Source organism: Pagrus pagrus, assembly GCF_965226575.1.
Source record: "Pagrus pagrus genome assembly, chromosome: 3".
Lineage (NCBI taxonomy): Eukaryota > Metazoa > Chordata > Actinopteri > Spariformes > Sparidae > Pagrus > Pagrus pagrus.
This window is the reverse complement of record NC_140187.1, coordinates 9,800,314-9,821,629: the sequence shown is the minus strand read 5'-3', so window position 1 is coordinate 9,821,629 and position 21,316 is coordinate 9,800,314. Positions and strand designations below refer to the sequence as shown.

The 21,316-nt window shown below is 40.5% G+C and overlaps 1 protein-coding gene across 3 annotated transcripts; it reads right to left on the bottom strand.

Annotated features, from left to right (window-relative positions):
• Positions 1-223: 223 nt before the first annotated feature.
• LOC311255139 (rho-related GTP-binding protein RhoA-D-like) lies at positions 224-19,209 on the bottom strand. Of its 3 annotated transcripts, none has more exons than XM_084349359.1 (5): positions 19,024-19,209; positions 9,328-9,485; positions 6,368-6,488; positions 5,778-5,908; positions 224-3,886 (listed from the first exon to the last, which is right to left on the bottom strand). In XM_084349359.1, the coding sequence occupies exons 2-5, from the start codon at positions 9,481-9,483 to the stop codon at positions 3,713-3,715; spliced, it is 582 nt and encodes a 193-aa protein (XP_084205485.1). In that variant the 5' UTR covers positions 9,484-9,485; positions 19,024-19,209; the 3' UTR covers positions 224-3,712. The 3 variants fall into 3 exon arrangements, with proteins under 3 accessions (XP_084205485.1, XP_084205486.1, XP_084205487.1); XM_084349360.1 differs by having other exon boundaries at positions 19,119-19,195; XM_084349361.1 differs by lacking the exon at positions 19,024-19,209 and adding an exon at positions 18,556-18,645.
• Positions 19,210-21,316: the final 2,107 nt, after the last annotated feature.

The following is a 21,316-nucleotide window of genomic DNA, read 5'->3' as shown; positions in this document are numbered from 1 at the left end:
AGGCGTTTTGGAGATTTGGGCCGTAGAGATGACTGCCTTCTCTTCGATATAATGGAACTAGATGATATTCATCTTGTGGTGCTCAAAGCGCACCAACATCTCTACTGCGGATATCTCCACAGCTCAAACCGAAGCGATCTAGAGAGATAAATAGCACTACAGGTAAGAGGAAGAACCGTCCCTTTTAACTTTCCACAAGAATTGACCGGGGAAGACGAGTCGGTCTTGTCTCAAAAATAGTTTATTAACAATGTTCATGTTCACTTCAGATCAAACATTCACTACAACACTTTCCGTTTACAAAGCATTTATTACAATGAGCTTTTATATAAATCTGGATCCTTTATCATCTCAAATACTTACAGAGAAAGAAAGAAAAAGAGTTACACGACGCTGAGCAGAAGCTGTTTCCCGAAGACGTGTGCGCGTAGTGCTCGTGTGCGTGTCTGTGCACACTGTTAAGCCCCATGGTTTTCTCAAGCATGCATCGACATCATAAGGAAAACTTTTGAGTTAGCGCAGCGTGATCTGCATACACATCAACAGCAGTATTGTACATGCTCTTAGTGATATGTTTGACAGTAGTAGACCCTCTGCTGCTCTGCGGGAATGCTTTCATCATTAATGCTTCCAGCTGTGAACGTTACACGACTATCTGTGCCGACGTTAAGCTTGTTGAAACCCGTGAACGTGATGCCGCAACTACTATGAAACGCTAGAATCTTTACTTTCTTTACTCTTTGCCTTGTTAGTGTGCTTGTCCACAATTGCGCACAAAAATCCAGAGTTTAAACAAAGTATCAACCCCTAGAAAGATTTGAGGTAACAGCATTAATATGGTGCATGTGTGTGTTTGTAATAAATGCCCCCTCTCCATTAAAACAGAAAAAAATACAACTAGTTTTATATTTTATAGCTTCTCCACTGGATCGCCGAGTTAAAACTTATGTGCTTGGCCAGTAGAGGGTATAAAGTTGCATTACAGATGGCGTTACAATATAACAGACACACAGATCCTGCCAGCTGCTAGGCTTAGGTAAGAAGGTTGCATGCAACATCAAAGATATTGTTTTCGCCACACACACATTTCAACATCCACCCTCCTGTAGACAGACGACAACATGCAACCAAAGGGACATGTACAGTACATGAATGAGCAACAGAGGCAGAGAAAAGGAATGCCGTAAAGAGTCTGTGCCTGAGGACAGTCGCTGGGCCGTTTTAAGCATTATACATCAAGCCAGGTTGAATTCACAATCGAGTATTCGGAGAGGACGCGCGAGCGAGAACTGGGACCAGTGGACGGTCTCTGACATGCCTCCAAAAGCTGCTTTAAGTACAAGTAAGTGTCAAGTCTTGATGATCGATATGGTAAAAAAGGAAAATCATATTCATGATATGTGGGAATTTTCTTTTTTGGAAGAAAAGGTGCTGCACAGAAGCAATAGTCTAAAATACAAGAAGCGAGTCTGCACACTTGATAAACATATTTTACCTCCACGTGACGTTTCGTGCTCAAACACCATTTTTTTACCTAATGATCTCATGGTATATTTAGGTGGTGCAGATTAGTGATAGACGATTATCAGCCTGGGTGATGTGTTGAGCTTATATTCAGCTTTTTTCCCAATTGGCTGCATTGTTGTTTTTTTGTGTCCAATTGCCGTTAAAATAAATTATATCAGTTCCAAATATCGGTTATTGGTCACCTTGATCACTGATAATTGGCATTAGTATCGGCCCTGAAAAAAACATACGGGTCCATCCCCAAGAGACACTCGATGATCTTGTTGGGGCATATTTAGATGGTACAGATAATATTGCACATATGAACTGAGTTGATTTTACACATTTGTTATATCTGTAAGGTCGGGAATTTAAAGCATTTCATGTATTTTGTCGTCACATGACCTGTCAGTTTTATAAACGTCACAAGTGGCGGTAACAAATGTTCATGGGAACATTATCTAAATGCTTTTGCAATTGCAATTCTTATATTTTGTTTTATGTTCAGCACAACAAGATAAAATATTAAATGTTTCTTGCCAATAAGTGAAAATCGAGAGCAACATGGATCAAGACAAAAACTGATAAATAAATGCAATTACATTTTTTCAACAGCTGTTCTCTAAAAACTAACTTTTTTGGCAACCGTAAAACATCAAAGACAATATTTATGGCTGCTGACGGATGTTTTCCCACTGATGTTAAGGAAATATGTTATGTTAAAAGCGAAAAAAATTTCCCATGAGTCATTCTTGACGCAAAAGTTCATGACGTAAATTGGTATAACCGAGCTCGTGCCAGAATAACTAGGATGACGCTGCATTTAAAGATCAAATTTTATGCTAGGACGACTGAAAGTTTAGGAAACTAATGACACGTTTTGTGTAATCAAGCTTGGTGAAACATGTCAGAAGGTCATTCTTGACCTCGTCAGTCAGTATCAGGTTGGCATGGAGCAGCTGGTCTATCTGGTCTGGGAGAGAACAACCAAAGGCACACCAGAACAGAGAAGGCACCGGGGAAAAACAAACTCCTCACACACACACAGCACAGCTCCTCTAAAACATGCGAGGAATGTCGTCCGACTGGAAACATCCACACTCGAAGGCTAACAGCTCTAACAAGACATGATTTCCACAAGTGGGCTAACCCGTCCAACACATGGATTCCGACCGCAGGCGTGACCGGTGACCGGCTCGCTCGCATCGTAGCAGAAGAAGAGCTGAACTCAGTTGCTCACAATAAACAAACGGGGGAGGTTTCACCAGGCCTTGGCCTTCGTTTCTGTCTCAGCTGTGTCATCTCCCTGTTGGTCCTAACAGCCATTGTGCATAGTTGAGTCATATTGGCTTGTGTCTTGACTGGCCAGTTCTCCTCTGCCCATCCTGGTCCACTGCACAGATTAAGGATAGTGAATAACTGGATCGTCTACTCAAAAAAAATGGGAAGCTCACTCCCTTCTCTTTATCAAATTACAGAGGCAGCTACCTTCTTTATCCTCAGTGAATATGGTGAATGTTTCACACTGGCAAAAATGGCACAAGCAGCCATTTGTTGCGCTTGACGAGCTGTCAACAACAGTGAAAGCCTTAGTTATGGCTTTGCTCAGGTTTCACAATGACAACACTGTGTAAAATAAGCTACAGTACAATGGAGGGCCCCTCAGCTGAAATGTTAGCTATGAGAAGTAGACAGTGGCTTAAAAAAAAAAAAGAAAGAAAAGGCACTAGCTCTCAAAAACACATCAACTTTCATTCTCTATCACGACTGCCATGAGGAACAGAACGGACACTAACAGGACAGTCTGGACTTTACTCATGAAGACTTTATACAAGCTAAGGAGGATGCTGCTGCTCGCCCAACATCGTGAAGAACAATATTGCATACAAATATGTGCATCTATCACTGCCTCGTTACGTTACAAATATAAAGAAAAACAAGTAGGAAAACGTTCTATGTGTAAAGACAGATTTTGGAGGAAAAAAACAAAAAAATCAACAAGGAACTTTAAACATCAATTTCTAAACACGGTTGTAATATAGACAAAGTTCATTTCCTGTATTTGTTGGATTCATCTGCCTGACTGTTATCTTGAAATGCGACATACAGTACAAAGATGCTGTTTTGGTAAAAGGTCTGTCCTTTTTTTGATGTGTTTTTTTTTTTTTCTCCTGTTGGTCAGTTGATTTGATGTCGTCTCGACCGCTCACAGCAGCGTGCAGCCGGCTCTCTTCTTGCGCTTGCGGACCTGCAGCGCCGCTCTAGTGGCCATCTCGAACACTTCCCGAACGCCGTCCTTGGTCTTGGCGGAGCACTCCAAGTATCCAAAAGCGCTGATCCTGCTGGCCATGTCTCTGCCTTCTTCTGCCTTCACTGGCTCCTGCATGGTTAGATCACAGATTGTTAGAGACTGTTTTTTTTTTACCTCTACCAAGGACAGTATGTTTTCACCTGTGTCCATTCATTGATTGGTTGACTTGTCAGAAGGATTACACAAAAACTACCGAGCGGATTTCCACAAAATTTAGAGATGGAGGATGGGTCTCAGCCCAGAATAGACACCATTAACTTTGGATGGTGATCCAGATAAAGGGACAGATCCAGGAATATTTTCCCACTGTATTTGACATTGCGAGAACATTTCCTTTAATTTGGCAGGGGATAAAGCATTGATCTTGATAAAAACTAAATAAATCAGGCTTAATTCAGTGGCTGGTATCTAAGAGGGAGTACAATTTGATGCGGATTAAAGGGACGGTTGGGCCTCGGCAGTCACATCATGTCGAGCTAACATGTATAAACATGTAAAAATCCAAAACACTTGAACTGATGACTTAGTGCTCCTCTTTGTCAAACCGTTCCTGATTCCTACAGAAAGGAAAAGCTGACAGTGGTGTCTGAAAGAGCTGGAGAGCTTTGTCAACAGGCCGGACCTGGAGACAGACACAGAGTGGGCCATGGTGTGACACAGTGAACCAGTATGTTGTCATTGTAGTATGACTGAAAGGCCACTGACAGCCTGTTCAGAGTCACTGTTTGTTCCCCAAGACAATAAACTTTCAGTGACAGACGGAGAGGATTTCATTTGAATTCATGTTCAATCTTTCTTTCGGCTTCTTCCTACTTCTAGGAGACCCCTCCTCTTTTCTTTTTTGTAAACAACATTTCAGGGTTTTTTGTCTGCAAACAGAAAGAGTTGTCTGTTGTACAGATTGTGAAGCCCTCTGAGGCAAATTTGTGATTTTGTACAAGCTAAATAGAATTCACAGTGGCTGAAAATGCTGAACGGCACCATCTGGTAGAAATCGTTTAGCTTTCTTTTTTTTTTTTTTTTTTTACATATTTAACCCCACTAAATGTGCACATCTGACGCATAATAATGCAGCTCTACTGTTGCTGCAACACAATGCAGCACTATCCAGAAATGCCATCACGGTGGGCTTTATTTCTACTGATTTTCTTGCATTTGTGGAAATTATAAAATCAGTCACCACGTTAACTCTCTGGAGTTGCATAATCGTGTCTGAAAGTGTTATAAACCACAACACTACGCAGCGTTTTTGGAGCCTTCAAACTCCTCATGGGTGTATGACTCAAACTTACTTCATTGTTGCATTAGGTTTCCAAAATTGTCATAATTAGCTCTGAAAGAGGACAAACTGTCACAGTTCCCATGTGGTGAGAAATACTGAGCAGAGCCATCAGAAACTGTCTGATACGCTGCTGCAGTTTGTTGTCTAGTAGTGTAGTATATTTAACATAGGGATAAAACACACTACAAGAAGGACTTCTCCAGTGTAAACAGTGCATCACAGCAGTGCTTCTCAAGCTAACAAACAGGGAAGTGGAATGCACAAACGCTCTTTGGGGCAAGGGCAAAACATTAATGAAGAGGGGCGATTTGTTCTGCAGTCTTCTGAAAATTAAAAGTAAAATATAAAGTATTTAACATCAAAATGCTGTGTAGTTAATATCTTATTTTCATACTTTAAAAAATCATCATAATGCAGAAGCAAAGTCTCTGAAACTCAAATTTCTTTAGGGGAGGACTTCCAGACGCCCACAATAGATTCAAATTCCTCCCTATTTTTTTAGTCTCGAGGTTGGCATGTACGACTTGCGGTGAAGCAATATTTGTTGTTAACATGTACATAAATAATTCAGAACGAGGCCCATGAAAAAACCCCCGCACCTATCCTCAGGCCTTCGGAGTCTGAGTACTGGCGAGGTGCCTACTTGTTCACTGCATTGACCCTCAGAGGCTTCCGTACCTGCTTCATCTTGGCCAGCTCTCTCCGTGTGTGCTCATCATTCCTCAGGTCCTTCTTGTTCCCCACCAGAATGATGGGGACATTGGGACAGAAGTGCTTCACCTCGGGCGTCCACTTCTCAGGGATGTTTTCTGTCCCGCGGGAGAAGAAGAAGAAGAGGAGGAGAGTTGAAATACTTGAGACAGAGAGAGAGAGAGAGAGAGAGAGAGAGAGAGAGAGAGAGAGAGAGAGAGAGAGAGAGAGAGAGAGAGAGAGCGAGAGAGGAGGAGGGGGGGGACTATAAAAAGGGACAGGCGGTGCAGAGTCACAGCGCAGAACACTTCTCATGATGGATTGCTCTGCAGACTGCTCGAGGCAAAGATGTTTTTAGCTGCTCTAATCCCACTTCCCATCAAGTCCATTAAGCCATTTAACAAACAGCTTGCTGAGCTGATATGAACTGCCTTGATACGGTGAAGATAAACACTTTTATACAGAGGAAGTGATGTATTCTATATTTTTTGTAATTTCTTTGCTGCTGCTGTCTCAGCCGGGTTTATCTCATTTGACCTGTTAAAAATTCAGTCTTGTGTGTGTCAGCAGTTACTCACCTAAACTGTCCGGGCTGTCGATGGAGAAACACATGAGGATGACATCCGTGTCAGGGTAGGAGAGAGGCCTCAACCTGTCGTAGTCCTCTTGGCCAGCAGTATCCCACAACGCCAACTCCACCTGGGAGGAAATCATAAGGAAAACACCATGAGAGGAAGTAGACAAACATAATACATATACTGCACATGAAGGTGGATACAAATGTAACAAAATAAAATCCAAAATACTGGTATGAGAAGATGAAATTATAAATCTGATTAAACTATTGGGGGCAGCATAACCGCTTACTGCTGCTCACTATATTTTCTGTAGCGACTACCTGCTTTTAGCAAGTAGCTCAGGTAGCCGTGGAGCTAAGTGGCCCTATTAGCTGACCGGAGTCTGCCCGCACCACAATCTGAGAGTCACACCGGGCGACGGGTCTCAGTCAACCGGCCTCCCAGTGAACACTTTTGGACAGTACATCTAAAGCCAAAATCTGTGTTTAGGCTTATTGTTGTAAAGTTGTTGTTTTTTTTCCCTTTTAGTTTAAACCTGGGGATAAAAATGTGTCTTTTTAAGATTAAAATTACAGATTAAATAATATATCTTCAGTTCTTCAGTTATAAAAATACAAGCTCTTAAAGTTTTTTGTTGCAAATGACATCTTAATTTTTTCTGCAAGCCAAAATACAAGTTAGAAAATCCTCTGGTGATTCTCGTCACTCATTATGTCCATGACTCCCTCCTTCGTGTTGTTTTGTTGAAAGTTTTGTTATTTGAACCCTTCCTGAGGGGTTAAAAAAAGACAATTATCCGTCTTCACAGACGAGACGTAATGCTGCTGCTCACTGTTCCGGATGAATGCACAAACATTTAACCAGTCACGACATCATTAGTGATGAAGTTTCTTTTCTCATCCACTGCGTGCCATGACTGTTTGGAGTCTGACGTACGAACCTTGAGGCATGTGCTGCGTCTGAGTGAAGGCCAATGTTTTGAATACCAGGAAGTAAATAATGTTAACCTCGGGACATTTATCTCCTCTCGCTGCACATACCTAGCATCGTAACTTGTGATTTGTATGTTGCTTTCCTTGTTTGACGGGACTTAAGTGTTCAGACACTTCTCATCGCCCCTGCAGCTCTGACCTCAACGGCTTCATAAGTCTGTTATGTTGTCAGTGAAATGAACTCAGGGACTGGCCTCATCCCATCACACCACTGATTAATTCAATTAGGGAAAGTTGGAGATTAGCAAGCATCAAACCAGATACCTTCTGTCCCTGTCCGGGCATTAACAGCCGGTCTTCACTCGACGCCGCTCTTCATCTGACTCACTCTGTTCAGGGGAAACTTTCTCAAAGTTTTGAATACTGGAACTCCACTGAATGACAACAGATTCTGGTAATGCCCACAGAGAGCACAAGCATCAGTCAACGGTCCCAAAATAGAGGTTTGCAGAGGCAGCGGGTGGGTGGTGGCTGAACGCTGTGGAGACTGCATGAGCAACCGGAGCAGTTATGTTCCCAGTGGACTTGTTGTGAGCTGCAGACTTTGGGGAGGAAAGGAAAGCGGGAAAAAACAGCTATTTTTAGAGGCTGCCCAATGCACCGAAGGTGAAAGAAAGAAAATGTTTTTTACCCTCGAGGGGGGCACGAATTTAGAGGCTGAGAACATCCAGCTGCTTGTGTGATGGGATAATTCTTATGGGGATCCTTTCAAGAGTTGCAGGGGGGGATAACCAACGGGGCCGCGGCCAGATCTTTACCAAAATTATCTCCCCCTAGACCGATGTCCATCATGGATCCCTAACTTTATATTTCCTAGCCAGCAACACAACAGTTGACCCCTCCTTGCCTCCCAGCATCTAATAGAACCAGAACAGGAAATGAGAGACGTTTATCGGGCAGGAGGAGGGTCCTGGTGGGAGAAGAGGGGGATTGCCAGGAGACATCCCTGTTCCCTGTCTGAACAGGAAGCTGAGAAGTAGAGTCATTTCCTGTTTTGCCAAGTGGTGATCCTGCAGCGGTGGTCAGCTCAAGAGAACAAAACCCTTCGACATAAACAGGCCGTCTGCAGCTCAGGCTTGACCCTCGCTCACGGTACAAACACTTTGGAGTAGTGAAGTAGTTGGTTTCATAACTCTGTCTGAAAAAACTCCCTCGTTACTATACAGTGCATATTATTTACCCTCCATATTACATTAACCTGACGTGCCAGATGGTTCATTATACAGAACCATCTGGGAAGGTGCCGCTAGAACTGATTGTAAAAGGGCGCTTTCAAAAAGTACTTGGCTAGTGATTGGATGAACCATTCGTCCATCACCTTCTATCACAGGCCAACTTTAACCAATCAGATCAACAGTAGGAGAGCGACCACCAGCAGCACCAGTTAGTAAATCAAACTCATGTTGAAGCCAGTCGAGAGAAAAGCAAAAACATGTTTTCAACGAGAAAAGCTTTCAATGCCTTTCTATGGATGCTACAGCAGCATCTACACAAACAAGGCCAAGGAGCATTTCATCGTACAGTGCAGTACAGATTTTGTCGAAGTATGTAAGCTTTGCAGCCAAACAACGGTAGAATAAAAGAGCAGTCTGAGCTTCCTTTTGTCTTTAGCCTCTTTTCAGGCTTTAGCATCTTAAGCACGTTATTATGTATGAAGCCATCAAGTGCATGTTTGTGACCTCTTTTTTCAAGACTCTGAAAAAATGAGTCAGTTTGAAACACTAAGAAGTCAGCCGTACAGAGTTTATGAACTTGTATAGCTACTGTTTAATTAGTTATCTAGCTTGTTAGATCCACTTGTGACAGTTGTCATTTCAGCTGGAAAATGAATCTGCTGGAAGTGATGCTGCTTTTGTTTTCATCTGTCTGATATCAAGGAACTATTACTAAGAATTTCTAGCGGTAAATCTCCCAAAAGGACAGTGTTGTTTTATCTGCTCTGCTTTCTTGAGCGTCAAATGTACAAACCTGCTTTCCGTCAACCTCGATATCAGCGATGTAGTTCTCAAACACCGTCGGTACGTAGACTTCAGGAAACTGGTCTTTACTGAAAACAATGAGAAGACATGTTTTCCCGCATGCTCCATCCCCGACGATCACCAACTTCTTCCGAATGGCTGCCATCTCTGTTGGGAAACAGGAGGAGAGTTTTTACAAGAGGTTGTCACAAACAGACATTTTGTCGAGTGTCAAAAATATCAGCAGCACCACAAAAAGCAAAGAAACTTTATTGGCCGCGATGCAACATTTCACTTGAGATGTCACGCTGTAGGAACGAGCGAAACAATGCCGTCACACTTTGTCATTTGCCGTCTGTGTATTCCACGCTACAGATGTTTAAAATTATTTGTAGAGATCAGAGGAGCACATGATATATCAAGAACACAATGTTCTCCAAAAACTTTTCTCTGCTGACGCTCTGAGGCTCCAAAGCCACCACTCTGACATCTCTGACAGACAGTACGGCATCACATTACACCTAAGGGAGCGCTGTGATCTGCATGTTGTCACAGACGACTGCAGTCGCAGACCTTGAATCCCCAACGCCACATCTAGACTACAAAGCTACATAAAGAACAGAGGAGAAGGAGTAAGATAGTGGAAGAGAAAGAGGGGAGGGGGTGTTGAGACAAGCTGGGACATGAAGGAATGTGCTATCAGGCTCCTGCTCCGCCCTGTTTGTTTCCCTCTGCAGCATGTGTGGAAGAGAAAAGCGTCCAGGAAATCAGGGCAGCTGGTGAAGCACTTGGTGGTGTGTCCTAAAGCAGACAAAACACCGCCCTGCTTTTGATGCTTCTTCTTCAGGAAAACACTGAAAGTAATACCCTAATTATCTCATAACTACTTTACATTAAAGGAGGACGAGCTAAACCTGCCAGCCCATATGTTCCAGTGTAAGCCAGGATTGCCTACATGGGGTTTAGAGCGTAGTGAGCATGTGTGTGGCCAACCGAGCGCCGTGCAAGCTCTTCCCACCATAACAGCAATCATGTCAGACGAAGATGGATGCCTGCGAGGATGAAGCTTTGCTGGTTTCCTGTGCACAAAATACAATCCACTGAAGCAACTGAACCAAGACAGATTTCTGCAATAAGCCCTGCAGATGTGAGGACTGGTTTAGCTAGGGATGAGTTAGCAGTGCAGCTGATGGATGAGCTGGAGTCCTGCTGCCTGGGAGCAGCTGTGCATATAGTCATTTGGCTCCTCACCTCATCCACTTTCTGCCAGACGGTCTTGACAGCAATCCTCTTCACGTGGGCACCCACTTATCAGGGGAAATTAATCTTTCAGTCCTGCTGGCAAAACTTTGGAGTTGATTCTGCCCCAACACCCACTTTTAATCTCTGCTCAGGTGCATAGAAACGCCAAGGCGCTCAGTGAGATGCATCCAACCATGGAAAAATCATCAAGAACACAGATTGACATTGTTAGTCAAAGTATTCCCGCTTTGGTACCTTAAACTTCTGCAAAATTAATATCTCAGTCTTCTGATTAAGGGTGGGTGATAAGGCCAAAAATTTCAATAATGGTACATGGATTTTTTTTAATCATCTGGAAGGTTAAAAATGAGAACCAATATTTCATGTTTGGAGGTGAACAGGTGCAACTAAATGCCAGCTTGACTTCATCCAGTGAGATATAAAAATCACATGAATTAGAGTTGCATCACTGCCAATTGTTGCTCTCATGCCACATGACAATGTGGTAAGATGTCCTGCTGCCCTAATCACACCTGAAGCAAGCCCTTATTTCTGAATATAGAGCAGAGACACTAAGCCAGTTTTTAAACTTTTTGTAGCCAAAGCACACCAAAGGGTAATCAAAAATCTCAAGGCACACCTGTATTTTTTGGGTGTAGAATTTGCTTGCGTATAAGGAAATAAATGTGAGCACAGTACTGATATAATAAATAAGTAAAATTCAAATTCATCACTTGTTGTATATTGCACTAATAATCTACGGTCCTAACCAAAAACTAACGGCACACCTGGATTCGCCTCACGCCACATCATTTGGAAACTACTGTTGCACATATCGCCCGAAACCCTTCTTCTGACATGTCAAAGCTAATACCCATTAAAAGGTCTATCATCAAACAGATAGGCTTGATAGATATGTTGACTGACATTTGACCAAGAAAACTTAAAGGACACCATAATACATGGATTTTACTAAAGGAATAGTTCGACATTTTGGGACATGCTGCAGGGAGAGAGATAAGAATTATACCACTCAAGTCTGCACAGTAAATATAAAGTTACCACCAGCAGCTAGTTAGCTTAGCTTAGCACAGTGACAAGAAACAGCTGACGAATAACTGACAAAAGAAAATCTCCAGAGCTCAAAGTCTTCAAATGTCTCGCTCTGTCCAGCCAACGTTCATACATGATGAAAGAAACCAGTAAATACTCACATTTGAGAAACTTTTCTATAATATTTCAAAAATCAATCCATTGTTGTGAATTATTTTGCTGTCAATCAACATTTATATTGATCAACTAATCTTTGCAGCTCTACATAACATCTTTAAGTTAGTTATTCCACTGTGGCAAACACAGAGTATGAGTTAATTAATGAGGTAGAGGAGAAGAGGTATGAGTAGATAATGTGAATTGTGTTGTTTTTGAAAAATTATTGAATTCATTTCTTTCAATTCGTTAAATGGATTTTTCCTTTTAAACTGTGTTGTTCTTTACTGTTTTTTTTTACATGTTTGAAATAAGAAAATCTGCCCAGTCAACACACAAACTGAAAATGTACATTTAATATACAAATGGTATATGAACGAGTTGAGCTGCAAAGTGAGCAAATAAGTCCAGGAAAGAGTAAAAGGAAAAATAAAAAGGTTACAAGAGAAGAAATTATTACCCAGCCATGTTTCCATTGACTCTTAGACTTGGCGTAACCAGTAGCCATACTGGAAATGTTGGGTGTGTTAACATGTTTGGCAGTTTTTCTTAATTTTGGGTTGCTCGCTCCTTCTTGTGGAAATTCTCATCATGGTTTGTTCCCATTTCCTTCACATTTTGCCCAGAGGCCCATTCCCTCTGGTGCAGTGTGTTCAGTTACAGCTGCACAAGATTTTCAAAGACAAAGATTCAAGTTTGAATTAAGGCTGCTGTCGTGTGCTGACTGCTGTTATTCCTCCATGTTTAACATGTAATGGCAGGCAAGCAAGCAAACCTCTTGATTACACTCGACTGTGACAACCAAAAAATCATCATCCACTTCAGCTGCAGTTGTAAATGTTTCAACCGAAAAACCAGCCAAAAAACAGAATATTTAATGAGAACAGAGGCTGCTTCCACTTTCCTTCTGTAAGTGGGTTTGATCCTGGGATGAATATTGACTCCAGAGACGCAGCACAGTATCTTTTGATCTTTTCCTTTCCAGAGATTGCCAACTGGACGAGAGACGGCCCAAACTAGCTGAAGGGTTCAAAGCCAAACAAGTGGGAGACAGCAGCACCGGGGCCTCAGAGGCTCACCCTGTGAAACAAAACAATCCACTTCCTGTTCTGTGAAGCCTGGGAGGAGCTTTTGGCTGGAGTTCTGTTTGGACAGGCCTCAGCAGAGCTGGGACACGGAGAGGGCTGCCAGAGGCAACGCAACACATGCGAGCACGCAACTTAAGCATGCAGGCTTACTTACACATACATGCACATGTGCACAGTCGCTCTCTCTGAACAACGATAGCTTATCCTTGGTGGCAGTGATATCGGGAGCCAATGGAGGGAAATCTTGATGCTTTTGCAAAAGGAAATTTTGCGTGAAAATGTCCCAAATAGTCACAAACTGTGGTGAACTCTCAGGCTACCTCTGACTGATGCTCTCAATTTAGGCGCTTAAGGAAACTAATGACAGCAACAACTGAAGAGGAAGTTTAGGTGGTTGCCAGGGGTAACAAATTGCACTTTGAGCCTGTTAATGATGTTTCAGCCATTGAAGGAAACCTATTCTGCTTTATCCACCACCACTATTCATCCCCTCCATGTCCATGATCTCACCCTGATTCAATCAATACATGTGAATGGACTCCACTTATCTCGGACCAGTATTAGCTGGCCCACCCGAGACCTCCACACGGCTGAATGAAAGCAGAAGGTGTCACAGAGAGACTAACCGTCTGCATGAAAGCTGTGACAAAAGCAGAAAAATAGTTCAACATCATTTTGTCGGCTCTACATAACCATCAGTCAGTCGAGGGGGCAGACATTTTCATTTACCTGTCGCTGTGAGTCTACACTACACGACTGAGATTAATCCAGTGGTGCAAAGAGGTACGCTAGAACATATTCACAAAGCCTTCCATCATCCTGAGGTAGACTGAGGATCGACTATCACTGTGAGACAGCAGGAACACTGTGTTACGTCCAGGTTAAAGCATCAAAGAGAGTCACTGGAGAGCAAAGATAAAATAATACTGAGCTGACTGAACTTTATTTATACAGCCATTTCAGCTATTTATAATACTGATCTATTAGCACCCGTCCATTCAGAAATTAAGCCGGTCCAGCAATGCAGAAAAGTTGAACCTGATTCTAGTTCTGTTTCAACCCAACTCTACGTTATCCAGTAAAGCGCTGCGTTGGCCAATCACATACAAGCAAGCCCAAAGTAAGATCTCTTTGAAACGTCAACTCTGTGACAACTTTAAACGGTTTAAAAGTAAAAAACAACATATGTATTTTCCGTTTGTGCTCTATACCATGAAAATGGTTTTACAATGGAGGTTACCAGACTATTTCTTGGCCTAAGGGGGAGGGGGAGTATCTTTAATTAGCTATTATTAGATAATACATACAGTGCATCTTGCATGATTTGCTCGCTTAGCTCTCGTGTTGATCATCTGTGAAGCTCTGTGAAGTCCCCTTTCATCTATATCAGAAAATCAATCACCTACAATTCTGATCATTTATTAATCATTTAAGTTATTTACAAAGTAAACTTGCCAAACATTTGCTAGTTTTACCTACTCAGTTAGAAAGTTCTGTTGTTTTATATCATCCCTTTTTTAAACTGTTGGACAAACAAAGTCAACTGAAGGCATCAACTTGTATGCAATTAAACTTTAATGGACATATTTCCCTATTTTGGGCTGTTTTGTTAAAGGATTCATCTAAATATAATCCACAGATTAATTCATAATGAAAATAATAGTATTAAACAAGTGCAGATCTGTTGACATATATATATATATATATATATATATATATATATATATATATATATATATATATATGTATGGTAGCCATTGTAGTACATGTGAGTTCACTGTAAAGCAGAAGACAAAGTGTAAAGTGTCACTGGCATGCACACGTAAAACCTGATCCAAAGACAACAAGAGGAGCCATTAAGACACTGCAAAGCAATGCGCCATTACTTCCTACAACTATTTGAGCAATGCCCCGGGTTAATGAACACACCACCTCTCCCGATCTCTAAGGAGGTTTTCCTGAGGCTTAGGGGCCAACGGGAGTTATGCAACATGCTGAGCACAGAGTTAGCACAGAGCAGAGCGTGACCCCAGCCAATGAGGGAGAGCTGCCTCTCAATCCCCATATAACTTTAAAACCAACAACAACGCTGAACATGGACAAACATCCAGCCAATAAAAGGCCTGTTGTTTGGAAGACGATGATGATGATGACTTTTTTGTTCCGAGGTCCTGCAAACAAGCAAACATACCACAGGAAATGAGTCCCGGTGTGATTGTTTTGGCTCGTCTAACAAGCTAACCGGGGCCCTCCTCGATCTTTGATACAAGCAATTATTTTCATTATCGATTGAACTGTTTAGTCTATAACGTGTCCAAAAACTTTGAAAAAAAAAAAGCTCATCACAATTCCCAAGAGCCCGAAGTGAGCCCCAGGGCCTAAAGTGGCATCAAAAACTCAAAGACTCTTTATTTACTATCAAAAATGACAAAGAAAAGCAGCAAATCCTCACATTTAAGAAGGTGGACACAGAAGATGTACGACATTTTATGCTTTAATCAATTATCAAAACAGTTGGGGATTCATTTTCTGTTGATCGGCTAACTTGTTCATCGACTAATTGTTGCAGCCACAGTCACAGATCAGCTGACGTCAATGTTAACAAGTTATTTCCTGGGTTTTTGGTGTTGCCATGGAGCTCAGTCAGACTCTAGTTGTATATAAACTAAGAGAGCAATAAAACCAAGGGTGGATTTTAACTGTTTGACAGATAAACATTCACCCGTTAGAAGTCTAGCCTAAATCTAAATCTCTATGGAACAACTTTACTACCAAATGAAAACAATCCTTTCATGTACTTGCAGTTATTTATCTCAAGGCTATGTTTCAAAAATAAACCCGTGTACCTGAAAGCACACGAGAATATACCTCCCTTCCTCAAGTCTGTCTGCGAAATGGGCTAAAGTTCATCAACTGGCTGAGGCTGTGGCTGGAGACACAGCCTGCGACACCGGCTGTCTGCACCACCTTAACCTGACGAGGAAACATCTTATCTGACTACATCTGACAGGAGGCAACAGACATCAGATCACACAGAGGATCAGACGTCAGGTGCAAGAGAAGAAAAACTTCTTCAGGCTGCTTCAGATCAAGCGTTTGTGGACACAATGCAGAGATTCCTGAGTAAAGGCTGTCGACTAAAGTGCATGAAATTGAAATGTGAGTGCTGAGCTCTCTTACACAACTGCGGGGAACATACACAGCAACAGATCAGGTCAGCCTCTCGCATTCTTTGGGCGTATGTTACAAACACACTCGGCTCCTCGGTCTCACTGAGTCATGGCTTTACTGGTACACCCATGGAAATGATCAAATCTCCCAACAGGCAGCCAGCCCATGAAATAAAAACAGGTATGACATCTGCCTCAAGGCCCTCCCTCAATGAATATGAATTTCCTATTCTACACTGAAAATGAGGGAACGTGTTAATCGTTTTATGTTGAATAAGATTTTTGTGTTACAGAAGTTGTTTTCTTTTTATTTTGGGGGAAATACATGTATTTGCTTCCTTGCGGAGAGAATGATAATAACAGCTCTCCCATCCAAGAAATTAGCACTCAAGAAATTAGTAACTCCCATGGATGTATTATAAGAAATGGATAACAGGCTCGAGGATGAGTCCTTTTCACTCGAATGAAAACTAAGCTGACTGAAAGAAGAAATTAATAATACAATTATCTGGCCAGTTTTCTAATTAATGACCCATCACGTTCATTGCTTCCATCAAGCAGCCATGAATGTATAAATAAATATATAAATATAGATTATACACCAAAGGAAGACAGTCACAGATACTCCAGCTCTCACAGCCTTCCTCTTCCTCTCCAGGAAGTAGGGCAAGGCGAACTAGTCGAGTCAGCTGGTGGCAGAAGGAGCGCGATGGCCAAAGACCGAGGCAGAGGATACACCTACACGAGGCTTTGAGCTAACCGACACCTCATGACTCACTGCTGTTCAATAACTCAGGTCATAAGCAGACAAACGAGGCTGCCCGGCTGGCTGAGAGGACTCGAACACAGATGCCTGGACACTTCTGTTCCTCCAACACGAGTCCATCTACCCCTGTCTACATCCAGCATTAGAGGCTTCAACTAATGTTGGTCCAAAAGATGCTCTGTAGGGCTTTGTTTAAGGTTTTGGAGTGATGGGATGATTGACCATTTATACTTTTATTGGCTAATTTTGTCTTTAATGCCTAATTTTCTCACTAAATTATGAATCTATCTACCTGCACAGGGACTAAAGGTGGAAAAAAAAACAATTAGCTAAAACCTAGTCCATTACATCTCTGATTGTCTTATACTATTTTATCCCTCACATTTCACATTGTCTCTTTTAATCTAGAAAAATGTGTAATGAAACGACTGAGTATCATGTTCCAACAAAACACTGACCTCTAGATGTCATGGTATTTCAGAAATGTATTATATTTTGTTTTACATTAATAAACATCACAATGAAGATTTTGAAAATTATACTTTGATGTAAATTATTTAATGTTTTTGTGCATTTTCAAATAAAGATACATGAAACAATGGAAGACAGGAAGTTAATCAGCAATTGGTTGCCAGCAACAATTGTCCGCTGGAGGCGTCACCTTGTGTTCTGTGAAATTATGATGTGCATTATTCATTATTCTCCACAGTCCAAACATTACATTGATTAATCGAAATATCATCGACAGATCAATCTATAATGATAATTATTGGTTGTAGATCTGATTTATAGAGCAGTGTTACATTAAGAAGACACTAATGCACAACTGTGTGCGGCTGAACATGCCGCTGAAATGGATTTCCAGGGCTGCAACCGTATTCATTATTGATTATTCAATATACGCCCATTTAGACATCAAACTTCATTTGTTGTTCTGTCTCACAAAGATATTTGATGAATCATGATGTGAAACAGAGAAAGAATATTTGACATTTTTGCTTTATAATTACTCTATAATTACTCTAGTGGTTAAAAATGGTTTAAAACTATGCATTTTCAGTGTTTGTTGCACTTGACATCCATCTGCAGGTGCACCAAGAACATATTTTTCTTGAACGCCACATATATTTTTAATTTCCAACAGATTTGGACAATAAGTTATCATGAATGGGACCTTCTTATTGAAATCAGATTAAAAGCCCTGACATGTATTTCAGGCACATTTTAGGCTCAGGGTTGCAACCTTATTCATTTTCGATTATTCTGACGATTGGCTGTTTTGATTGTTTAGTCAACGAAATGCTAGAAAATAGTGAAAAAATGTGAGTAGTTGGACATGCCGGAGCCCATTTAGACATAAAATGTAATCTGTGGTTCAGTCTAACAAAGATATCTGATGAATCATGATATAAAACAGAGAAAGAATATTTGGCATTTTTGCTTGATAAACTGCTTAAATAATTACTCTATTGGACAAAAATGGTTTAAAACTATGTATTTTCAGTTTCTGTTGCACTTGACATCCATCTGCAGGTGCACCAAGAATATATTGTTCTTGAATGCAACATAGGTTTATTTTCCAATAGATTTGGACAAATTGAGGAGGATGATCACAATCTATTTCTATTATTTTAATGTGAATCCTATTATTATAATGAATGACTCCTATTTAAGTCACATAAAAAGCCCTGGATGATCCCCCATGTGAATTCAGATCTTTTCTTTAACACAATTTATCCAAAAATTCAGACTAAATGACTCACCTCTGTTTTCAGATGTCACCCCCACATGTCTTGCTGCGTCTGAAAACCACTGTTAGCAGTTGAAACAAGCAGAGGGAGCCTCGATAATGAGGAAATTAAGAGTTCCCAGGAATAGAAATGGCTCATTAGGAGATTTGCCATGCGGAGTTGCTTATTGAGGTCGCAGCAGTTGGACAGACTGCACATACCAACAGCATCTGATCTGCTGCTTTGACTTTGAAACTACCAACAATGAAGCTATCAACAGTTGTAGAGAAACACGCCCTGACAACTAGCAGCCACACCGTTTGCACTCCGGCACCAGCTCGGGGATTAAACTACTAACCTGAGCAGGGAAAAGGCGAATGTTAGTGTGAGGACAAGCCACCACCTTGTTCTCTCACCCAAGTAAGTGAGCTATAATTAGACTGCCGACTTGTGTCAAATGAGAAGATTGAGTCAAACTACAGCCTCCGTTGTCATAATTACCTGTCAGCAGCCGGATGAGACGTTTTTATTAATATAAATCCCCGCTTGCTCTTTCCTCTTGATCGTGACACACACACAGAGACACACACACTCACTTCTTGCTGCAGTATTCGCTAATTTTACGGAGAGGGTGCTGAGAAACGGGGCAGGCGAGCAAGATCCTCCCACCGACACCAGCGGCAAGCTAGGCTAGGCTAACAGACAGCTAGTTCCGCTCGGGACTTTCAAAATAAAACGAGCAGAGGCCATCAATGCCTCCCATCATAAAAAGAAAACCAAAAAACTTTTACATAAATAAATAATTACAGAGATAAAAATTAAATGTTTTCATTTGAAACCAAGTGAAAAAAAAATATCACAAAATGCATTTTTTATTGTGTTCCACACGGGGAAAAAACTTTTTTTTTTCACTGATGTCATACATGACATTTTTCACAGATCGGAAAAAAAGTGAAGGAAAATATTGCAAAAAATATAAAACGCAGGGGAAAAAGTGTTTTCAACAATGTTTTCTGAGTGGAAAAAACATTCTCATGACATTTTTATATCAAGTCTGATATAAATTAATTTTTCACCTGTGTTATGTATTTATGAAAAAGTTTTGTCAGGATAATCTTTTTAAGTTCCTGAATTTTTTTTCCATCTGCGAAAACCGTCCAAAAAAAAAAAATCAATAGAAAAACGTGTTTTCACTCGGTTTCACACGGAAAAATATATGTTTTTTCTTGTGAACATTCTTTTTTACACTAGTTTCACACGTAACTTTTTTTTTCCAGAATTGTTTTCACAGATGGAAAAAAAAAAAGAAAGCAACTGAATGGAAACATTTTTTTTTTTCAGTTTCAGTTCCACACACAGAAAAAACAATTAAACAAACAAACAACAAACTGTGTACCGAGAGAAAATTCTTTTTCGCAAACATTTTTCTTGAGAATTCTTTTCTCACAAGAATTTCTTTGTTTCACGAGATTTTTTTAATCACTGAGTTCCACACAGAAAAAAAAAGTTTTTTCTCGTGATTTTTTTTTTACTGTTTTCACAAAAAAATTCTCCTGAGAAAAACATTTTTTTCACATGTTTTCACAGATGGAAAAAAAATAAGGAAACTGGAAAAAAAATGGAATGTGGAACCAGTGAATTTTTTTTTCATGATTTTTTTTTTTCTGAGTGTGGAACTGAGAGGAGAAAAAAATACTTGTGACATTATCATTTTTTTCACTTGGTTTCACATATGAACATTTTTCTTTTCTCCTGAAATTTGTTTTGATGATTGAAAAAAAATTAAGGAACAGAAAAAGTTTTGCCAGGATAAAAAAAAGTGAATAAAAAAGTGGAGGTTTTTTTTCGAGACTCTTTTATTTCCAGACAGTTCCACACACAGGAAAAAAGATGGAAAAACTAAACAAACATAAAGGAACAAAAGCAATTAAACAAACAAACAACAAACAGTTTACTGAGAGAAAATAATTTTCACAAGAAATGTTTCTCATGAGAATTTTTTTGTTTCACGAGAAAACATTTTTTTTTTTACAAGATTTTTTTTTTCACTGTGTTCCACACACAGAATTTTTTTTTTTACTGGTCTCACAATTTTTTTTTTTTTTAAATCTCACTCGCAAAAAAAATGTAGTGTTCTCTTTATTATTATGTTTTTCTCCTTTTAGTCTGTTTGTCAGTATTTTAAATTAAAAGTTATGAGGAGGGATTATATTTTCATTGAAAAGAAATTAAGAAATAAATTAGCTTTTTTTAACAATTTCATTTTGTTTTATTACATTTATTTCAGTGTATATAAATAATTCTAATACAAATTCAATGTCAAACTTTTTGACTCGGTTAGATACATGACCAATACAGACCAATAAAATAATGACTCACAAATCTTCCCCTCTATGATTTTGAAGGCTACTGCTCGTACTTCCGGTGTTGTCACGGTTACTTCTACCTAACTTGACGGAGCTGCTGCAGCCGCTGGAGTCACCCAGGTCCCTCCTCCCCTCCCCGGTCGAAGATGACATCATCCGTAGTACAAGAAGACTCGTGCAACAGGAGGGATGGGTGTGGATCTCACCAGTGTTGCCCTCTGACACCAAGGAAAGAAAACCATTCACTTGGACCTGAACCGACTCTTACTTCCTGCAGGCTGCGGGCTGTGTTGTAGCTCCGTGTTGTTTATCTCAGATGGGACCGAAACTGGACATTCAGCATTAACATGTCTGAATATTCAATAATATAGAAAATGAAACAAGAAAAACAAAACTGATATTATGCTTTTTTACTGATTATAAAATAA

Excerpts from the sequence above, each read along its gene's own strand:
- LOC311255139 (XM_084349359.1), bottom strand. The coding sequence starts at position 9,483 with ATGGCAGCCATTCGGAAGAAGTTGGTGATCGTCGGGGATGGAGCATGC. Across the intron at positions 6,489-9,327 it reads TCGAGGTTGACGGAAAGCAG|GTGGAGTTGGCGTTGTGGGA; the intron begins GTTTGTACATTT and ends ATTTCCTCCCAG. Across the intron at positions 5,909-6,367 it reads CGACAGCCCGGACAGTTTAG|AAAACATCCCTGAGAAGTGG; the intron begins GTGAGTAACTGC and ends CCCGCGGGACAG.